The 9,471-nt window shown below is 43.8% G+C and overlaps 1 protein-coding gene across 1 annotated transcript; it reads left to right on the forward strand.

The window, feature by feature from the left end:
• Nucleotides 1-344: 344 nt before the first annotated feature.
• LOC134466312 (transcription factor HES-1-B-like) lies at nucleotides 345-2,378 on the forward strand. The gene is made up of 4 exons (XM_063220208.1): nucleotides 345-800; nucleotides 911-1,006; nucleotides 1,127-1,214; nucleotides 1,384-2,378. The coding sequence occupies exons 1-4, from the start codon at nucleotides 693-695 to the stop codon at nucleotides 1,887-1,889; spliced, it is 798 nt and encodes a 265-aa protein (XP_063076278.1). The 5' UTR covers nucleotides 345-692; the 3' UTR covers nucleotides 1,890-2,378.
• Nucleotides 2,379-9,471: the final 7,093 nt, after the last annotated feature.

The raw sequence follows: 9,471 nt of genomic DNA on the forward strand, positions 1-9,471 counted from the left end.
CATATATTCATATTTGTATATAGGCCTATTTGTAATACTTGTAAGCCGTGGCCTATATGTTTGTATTTTACATAGGGCCTACATGTATGCATTATAATATCCTTTTAAAGGGTTAATGCCAGACTGTTACCAAAATGCATTGAATAGTCTCCATTCACATAACTACATTTAAAAAGTTGCTATTCGTTATGTCCACTCCTTCACGCGCATCCACGGCCGTATCCGTGAAGGATGGTGATGGTTCGAGAGAACAGGGCACTTGCCTGGATTTCGAAAACTGGCTGTCATGAAGCTTGAGCGTAACACCTACGGGCCACCTACGCTCCGATAGCCAATGGTGTGACACCGTGCACGCGCCGCCCGCTCCACATCGTGTGTCTCTCCCAGTGATTGGTGGGAAGTCGCTGTGGGAAATAAACTTTGGGAAATTTCACACGAGCTGTTCGCGTGCAGTTCGAACGACATAAATAAGAGCTGGTGAAACGAGAGGCTATCTGTCAGATTCGCTCAACGCACCGTGGAGGCAACCGAGTAGAGGCGCCAGCATATAACTTTCTGAACGGAATTTCCAAACTTGCCTGAAAACAGGACGCCACAAAAGATTTCGACAAATTTCTTCGGACTATATGTGTGTCAATCGCTGTGAAGCATCTTACAAAGTTTACTACGGGAGGCGTGTTAAAAGCTGAACTATGCCAACGGATAACATGGAGAAATCATCCGCGTCTCCTGTTGCTGCTACACCGGCACATTTAGTAACGACCTCTACTATTCCCAAGACCGCATCGGAGCGCAGAAAGGTAGATCTGTTAGATATTCAGCATGCTCAAAAACTGTGCGTAAAATCTGTGCGTAACGGTAAGATGCGCCGTATGTCCTTGCGTAACCATCGTTTGTGTTCTTCTTGCAGTCATCCAAACCCATCGTGGAGAAAAGAAGACGGGCACGTATCAACGAAAGTCTGTGCCAGTTGAAGACACTTATTCTGAATGCCCTCAAAAAAGACGTAAGACATATTTTCCGTTGCTACCAACGCTCACTGTTAACTTTGGTTAGCCATTGCTGTTCAACTGAACCTGCTATACATTTTAACGGCTTCTTTTAAAAAATATATATCTTTCCATAGACTTCCAGACATTCCAAACTTGAGAAAGCGGATATTCTGGAAATGACAGTGAAACACCTTAGGAATCTTCAGCAACTTCAGATGAGTGGTCAGTGTTCGTTTTATTCAATTAGCAATGTTTTGTGGTCATATAAGTCCTTGAGTGGACTAGAAATAAACAGTAACGTAGAAATTAGATGTTTAGCTAGCCTATGCGTTGGCACCAAACTTGAACAAACTAGCCTGTACAATTATTTAACTGATGTCCTTCTACGCAGGTGCCTTAAACACGGACCCGTCAGTACTTGGCAAGTACCGGGCTGGCTTTAGCGAGTGCATGAATGAAGTTACGCGTTTTCTGTCAACTTGCGAAGGGGTCAACGCCGACATAAGGACTCAACTCCTCAGTCACTTGGCGAGTTGCATCGCGCACATCAGTATAATGAACTGTCCAACACAGCACCCGGTTCCGTCTTGCACAACTCACCCCGCCTTCGGACACGGTGTCGTGCAAGTCGCGTGCGCCTCTCAGCAGCTAAACGGCGTGGTTTGCAAAAATGGCACGACAGTGAGCATCTCCTCGGAGGCAGCAAAGGTTTACGGTGGCTTCCAGATATTGCCTGCAACGGATGGGAAATTCGCCTTCCTGATTCCTAGCTCTGCATTCGTGCCAAGTGGACCGGTTCTTCCATTCCACGGGCCAAACACGGGTGGTGCAGGAACGCTGCACGGGTCGCCTATTGCGCAGCTGGTCCCGGGTGATTCGGTGTGGAGACCCTGGTAGAAAAATAGGCCACCATTCGTTGGTTGACCTGGACACTTTGAAAGATTACAATATTTTGTAAATTCGTGTAGCCAATATTTTATTTGGCACATTATTTTCTATTGAGTATGTTTTGTATGTTGAGATTTATATGATAGATTCTCTGAAATGTACAGGCTATTTTTCGTTATATCTCTTTTTATTGTCAGATTTGTTTTCGTATGAAAAGCACTTGGGTACCCTCAATGACGCTTACCACATTAGCCTAATTCAAGAAATGAATGCAACCTCGAATTCCTCATGTTGGAGAGCGTGCAGGACTGTATGAGAGAGTTGTGCTGTAATATTACAACCCAGCTCTTGCTAAATCAGGCCTATAACTGGAAACATTAGATGTTGTACATTGTAAAATTGAGTGTTGTTACGACTTCAAATGTAGTTGAAATTCTGACCTCAATTTCTGTGAATTAATATAGTTTGTCATCTTGATTAAATATCCACGCTCATGAAGACTTCTTTGCTTTAACTTGGTCTATGGTCAGTTATTATAGGCTAAATATTTTCAGTCATATTGACTTTCTGAAGTGACGATCCTGTTGGAGTTTCTCATTATACTAGTTTGTTATTTCTGGTAAACTGACTTAGAGGAGCTGTTAATAGTTTTGAGTCTTTGTTTGGAAATACACATTTAGGTTAATAAAAAATGCTCTTCGAATGGTTACAATTATAATTCCTCCATATATTCCACAGAACTACACTTTAATTTCAAAAGAACTTGGATTAATATTTACATTTCCACACTATCCTTGAAATCCCTCTTGGTGTCTTAAACATTGTTCAACACAATCTAATCTCTACATCATCATTAAACCATAGGAAAATCTAGTAAAAACCGAAATCACTCAACAAAGAGGAAAACACCAAAGTTAAGACAAACACACCAGTCATTAGCCTATGCCTAACTATGCAATCAGATAATTGTTACACAGCAATTAACAAATCACAGGCTTAAAATGGTTCATTTCACTATTTAACTATTTTTTATTAGCAATATATAAATATATTAAACATTAAACTGAAAATGCCAGTGAATTTGTAGCAAATACATTCATTATGTTTGAAACTTTATTTCTGTGCAGCATTTTCTTCAGATGCACTTCTACTCAAACAGAATACTTCGGTAATGAAACTTTAGTGAGATACTCAACTGTTACATTTAATATTTTGTTGCGACAACCACGGATAAGTGAGACAACCGCCACCATAATGCTGCTATACAGTTGAATTATTAGTTTGCATGACGCAGGCTACAAAAACATCTAAGACACTAGTTTCTGTTCTTGGGCTATCCACAACTCAAAATTCTGACCTTGCACATTCTCCACTCCTGAAGTCAGGCAGACATGTTCTTCAATCTACATACAGCCCAGCCCCACACACCTTACTTGCAAATATGCATTATACCACTCACACAAAAATCTGACCACACTTTCATTACCCTTATATCACCACCCACTGCACTGCGGACACCACCCCCAACAGTACCCGTCACTGTCACCCCCTCCATGCTCCGTGCAATCATCATCAACGCACACACGCAGAATATTCTTGTGTTACCCTCAATCCAAACCCTCAGACAGCCTCGTGCCCATTGTAAAAAAAACCTCCTTGTCCCTCACCTATCACTATACCCCGTGCAGACAGCACCACCATTTTTTCCTCCGTCCACTGCCACCCTGTCTAGCACCAGCTGACCACACACAGCATGGTGTCAGATCCTCACACCCTGCATCATATAGAATGCCCTGACTAAGTGGTTAGAGCGTTGGCCTTTAGCTCAGGGGGTTGCAGGTTCAAATCCCACCCTGACCAACACCTTCATCCATGGCTGAAGTGCCCTTGAGCAAGGCACCTAACCCCACATTGCCCCAGGGACTGTATAACTAATACCTTGTACCAAAATATCTGTAAGTCGCTTTGGATAAAAAGCGTCAGCTAAGTGTAATGTAAAGAGGGAATATTGAGAGGACTGTAAAGCAGTGCCATCACAGCATGATTTGGCAACAGAACTACTGCAATGAGAAAGGACCACTGGAGGATGTCTGTAACCCCCTGCAGATATATACAGCATTGTCTGCACAAAGCCAAGGAAATAGTCAAGGACACAATTAAGAAGGTTCACATCCCTCTGGAGTGGGGAAAATCTCTTTTCCTCAGGCAGTCATTACTGACCAACCTGTATTGAGAGAGAGAGAGAGAGAGAGAGAGAGAGAGAGAGAGAGAGAGAGAGAGAGAGAGAGAGAGAAAGCTCCCAGCAGCCAGCAGCCCCGGCTTGGATGTGCCAGAGCGTCCCTCTGACACACGCACCCCTGCCTGCTGAGACAAGATGGCAGACAGCTTTGGCTGGGCCCAAGACAAAGACATCTGAAAGGGCCCCAAATCCAATACCTACAATGTAGTGAGGATCCAATTCTGGGCCCCCTCTCTTCCTGGGCCCAGGATAAGTGCCCCCCCCCCCCTGTCGGCTTCCCTGCTGGCAGACAGGGATGCCTGGACCAGGGAGGAGTGGTGAGGTGAGGAGAGGGGAGATTAGGAGAGGAGAGCAGGGGGGCATTGAAAGTGCTGCACACAGTGTCCTAATCTGATTGAATGTCTTTTTCGTAGTTGTTTTAGACGTACACGCTAGCCTGCCCATCTCATATTCTCTAGTAACTAATAAAGCTCAGTAGACTGGTGGAGAGAAGAAAGTGGTTGAAATGTTTAGAGGCTTGAGGATGTCGGATGTCGGATGTCAGATGCGGATGACTTTGTGCTCTCAAGGCAACGGGTTGATATTAAATAATGCAGTACAAGTACAGAATCTTTCGTATGATCTAAAACACATTGATGTAAATTGAGAGAAAATGCGAAAACAGACAGACAGTATAAAGAACCCGTCCTCCTGAATCCTGCACCTCACTTTTACTACCGTGTTTGGGCATTAGCAGTTTTGTTAAACTCAAAGTTGTCAAAAGGAAACACAATTCAGTTAATCTTTTCTATTCAGTGAAGCTGATTCTGAAGTAAATTAAAGTAAAAATCAAGTGACAAGTGAATGTTTCTCTATAAAAGAAAATAAACTGTAGTTGATAAAACAACAGGCGAATGTGCGTTTTTTTTAAGGTGCTTTCTCTTTATGTGCATAAACAAAAGCTGGGAAGGGTAGCCAAGGGCCTCAGAAGAGAGGGCCTCCTCTCGCTGTCATTGACGATCCTTTAGAGTCTTTGAGATCCTTAAAATCTGTGCGTTTTCTTAAGAGGCATTTGGATGTCTGTCTGAGAAAACTCCTCTTAAAAAAACATTGGCTGTCTTTGAAGTGGGCCTGACAGACAGTGCGTCCACTGCCTACTGCAATGAAAGGACACAAGACCTGAGGAGCATTTGAGTCTGTGGGGGCTAGCCAGTGCTTGGAGCCCTAGTGCAATCCCTGGTTAAGCATCTTTGATCATTTGTTGTCAGGCTTTTTGTTTTTGCTGTTTGGCCTGAAGCCTGTTGGCCTGGCCGGCAGGCTGTTTATTTGGAGGCAAATCTAAAACGAGTGTCGTTGAGCTTAACAACCATTGCCAAGAGAACGACCAACCGAACAACCTGTTCTGGGGACCACCAGGGCCGCTCGCCTCGCACTCTCAGGCAGTATTGGAAGCCAAGTCTATAGTAGGTGAAACACTTTGGGTGAAGAGTATTTAAAGGAGAAATATCCATCCTTTTCTTATCTGCAGTACTCCACTGGGATTTGGGTTCAGGTACAATGATATTGTTACAGTTTAATGCTGTAACTTATAGAATAATTTAGCAATACAAATGCATAACGTTGTGTGTATATTTAGTAGTATCACCATGATTGTTACCATGCCTTTAATTCCCCAATGGCTATTTTTGAGGGAAAACGTGGGTATTTCGGGTGTTTGTTAAAAGCTCTAAGCTATAGCAGTGAGTCCTGTTGTTAAATGTTATAAAGGCACATCTCCCTTTTGAGAGTCTGTATGCATCTTATGCCATTAACTGAGATGAACTCTGGTATGGGCTGCTATTGTGCCAAACAGCAGGTAGTGCTTTCATTGCAGGTCAGCTGGGGTCTTGGACATTTTCTCACAAAAGAGGGACTTGATGGCACGTTAGAGCTTTTGTCAAAGCTATGTGCCATGATAAGTCAACACAGCATGCTTACGGAGAAAAGCTTGATAAAAAAAATATAGATCTGATAAAGAATATAGGGTTCTCCCAGTGTTTTTAAACAGAATGTCCCCAATTTCATACAACAGGCCTAAAATCTCCAAAACAATCCCACCTGTCAATGTAACTCATGGTGTATGAAATGAAGCAAAATTAAAAAAGGGGGGGGAGAGGTCAGCTTTTCATGGAGCCCCACTGGACTGCTGTGCGCCAACACCCTGCTGGTGTAAATTTGTTGCCTTGTGCCTCTCTTGTTTTGGGGGGAGAGTGTCCGCACGGGCCCCTGATGACAGATTTGTAGACGTGATAACTCGATTAGACCCCAGGAGGGGAAGCCGGCAGCAGCGGAGGCCGAGTCGCACAGCGAGAATCCCGTCCTGCTCCTTAACCTCTCGGCAGGAGACGCACGCCTCCACCTGCTGAGAGACAAGCTGAGAGGAAAAAAGAAAACTTTCCATAATATACTGCACGGTTGCATACCAATCTCCCCCATGAGCCCTGCAGCATCTGACTCTCTCACCCTCTCAGTCTCATCAGCATCTCATAGATTTGTGCCAATCAAAACAGCTCCAATAATTCCTGCATATCCACATCTGTTTCATCAAACTGTGCTAAAATAGCAAACTTAATTCTGTTTTTAATTTCCAAATGATCTTGATTCAATAAAGGCCAAATGCTCATTGATTTTGTTGTGTGGATGTTCATGAGGAGAGGTGTACAATCCTAAAAAATGACTTTACAATATAGTTTATTTTGAGAATGTTTTCTACTTTTTAAAATTGCCTCGATGTTTCATTGATGATTATGAAAAGATGTTAATAACAGGGAAAAGGGACACACTGTTTATATGCAGTTCAAAGGGGCTGTTCAGCTGCATTACTTACGGGATTCCCGGGCAAAACAGGCTGTCATTTAAGTTAGCATCTCTGTTTGGAAAAGCAGCCTACTATGGTAGTTGCTTGGTATGAGTGCACTAAGAAACAAAACAGATCCTCCCACCCGGGCCCTATCTTTGTAAAGCTTCAGAGAGAACCTCAACAAAGGCGTAGCCCCTCCATTTTGTCCTTTGTGGTCATCTCTGGCCTTGCCGTGGAAGGGGGCTGCTCTTGTTTGTCCAGGAGGAGGTTTAATGGCCCTGGGGAGGAACAATAGCAGCATCACATTTAAGAGTCCCAGAGCCGCCCGCGACCGTCGCCACTTCTGAAACTTCTTCGCGCTGACTCAGTGTGAATGGCGTGGAGAAACAGAAGAAAAGAGGGCCATGGAGCCCCCCATCAGCAGGTCCCTTCCAGCCCCCTGAGACCTCACCTTGTCTGCTTGATGGCAGAGCTCCCCCCCTCCTCCCTCCCCCTCCTCACACCCCCCAGTTCCTCCACGGCGCCACAATGGGGCCAAGGCAAATCAATGGGCAAATGCAGTGTGGCACTGTGTGGAGAGCCGTCCGGCTCTGAAAGGGAGCCAGGGAGATGTCAGTGCCGTGTGCAGCCATGCTTTAGTCACCGTCCCGCCCCTTCCATTCAGCCCTCTCTCTCCCTCCACTGCTTCCTGCCACAGCCTCTCCTTGCTCTGATTCATCCTCCCTTGCACTCTCCCCCTCATCTCGTGACAGCCCCGTCTGATAGCGGTTTTTCCCATATCTTGCAAAGCGGGCTGGATGACCAGAATCAAGTTAGTTCTGCTCCCTCTCCTCAAAGCACGGCAGACTCCCTGCTGTGCAGGTAACCTGTGCAATACTGACAGGGTCATTAATCATAAGGGAATGTCCATCAGAATGGAGAAGGTGGCTTCTGGGCTGGGGAACAGATGTCAAACTTGGGCTCGTCAGTGGTTGGAAGCTAATCATAAGTGAGAAGCAGGCAGGAGACTATAACATTTTCACCAACTCAAATGGAAAGGCGCACCGAATTGAAATAAATTTTAAACATTAGAAGCTTGCCAAGTATATCATAAAATGACTCTCCATACTGCCAGACTCTGAGATCATTCTACCATCTCCCATCAATGTATCATCAATCCACCATATAATACCAGGAGGGAAGAAATATGGTCTGATGGTTAAGCCTGTTTGTCACGAAACAAGATGACAGAAAAAAGTTACATGACAACTAAACATTTACATTTATATGGTATTAATTTGAGTTTTCTCATTTCATAATGTGTTAATGGAATATAATCAGACACTTGTTCTCAGCAATATTTTTGTAATGAAAAACAGATGGGAGCATTTCCTCTATTCTGGAATATTCTAATAACGTGTTCTTAATGTATTTCAGCAACTCTTCTCACATTTATGTGACAATTTTGTAAATTTACCATATTTATTTGTCAATTGTGTAGATGTGTGTATTGCCATGAATGAGCAAATAAAATGTAACTTCAATGGAAACCATCTTCTGCACTGACAGCTCTGAATCAACGAAAATATTACATAATAAAAACTGTAATCCAAATTTACATTGTTCACTTAATTTCTTAGCATGTTCTCTGTTGTCCTCTATGCTTAGTAGTTCTGTAAACTACAGGCCTTGATTTTGCTAGAGGCTTGTTAGTTGTGCTTTATCTTCAATTAGTTTGTACCCCTCATATTTTAGGCTACCATAGTTTTATATAGTGTGATATTTGATGTTATTACCACTGTTGAGTGGGAATTTGAACAGAGAATTGTAACCTCCCCATAAAAAGGGGGATTTGGCATCAGCCACAGCTCTGTGGAGGAGTAACTACAGTAATGTGGTTGTGCAGCTTCTGTATGTACACAGCGAAGGAACTCATTTCAGTGCATTCTCTCAAGAATTCTGTTTCTGTCATGTATCCAGTAATTCCTCTGCACTATGTAATGTTTATGCTTTCCTTCAGGTTTACGTTGAAGTTGGTTGTATTGTGGCAGGCAAATGGCTATTCAAATGTAGCAGCTTAATTGTTGGTACTACTATCCTAACTGGCTGAGAAAATTGCTTGCTTTAATTCATGTTTAAATGAGGTTTAAGAAGATTAACAGACAATTAAGTCCTCTAAATATGTTAACACAAGACGGCACTCCATGAAATCTTGGCTGGGTTTGCCACCATCCTGTCAGTCTTAGCATAAAGGCTCTTGGAACAGTGCCTCGGGATGGGCTAGACCAGTGGTTCTCAACCTTTTTTGAACAAACGCCTCCTTGACCTCCTCATAAGCCTCCCCAATGCCCCCAACCCTCATCGTAAGCCTGCCAATGCCCCCTTATAGTATTGAAAAATAAAATAGACTAATGCCCCACAATGGTGACTAAGCCCCGCCCCCACTCAGTTGTGTCCTTCTCAACGCCCCCCTAGGGCTCCCCAACGCCCCCTGGAGGGCAGTAGCGCCCCCGTTGAGAAAGGCTATAGCTAGACAGAGTACTCTGGGAGCCACA

This window comes from Engraulis encrasicolus, chromosome 16, assembly GCF_034702125.1.
Source record: "Engraulis encrasicolus isolate BLACKSEA-1 chromosome 16, IST_EnEncr_1.0, whole genome shotgun sequence".
Lineage (NCBI taxonomy): Eukaryota > Metazoa > Chordata > Actinopteri > Clupeiformes > Engraulidae > Engraulis > Engraulis encrasicolus.

Excerpts from the sequence above, each read along its gene's own strand:
- LOC134466312 (XM_063220208.1), top strand. The coding sequence starts at position 693 with ATGCCAACGGATAACATGGAGAAATCATCCGCGTCTCCTGTTGCTGCT. Across the intron at positions 1,007-1,126 it reads TGAATGCCCTCAAAAAAGAC|ACTTCCAGACATTCCAAACT; the intron begins GTAAGACATATT and ends ATCTTTCCATAG. Across the intron at positions 1,215-1,383 it reads TCAGCAACTTCAGATGAGTG|GTGCCTTAAACACGGACCCG; the intron begins GTCAGTGTTCGT and ends CCTTCTACGCAG.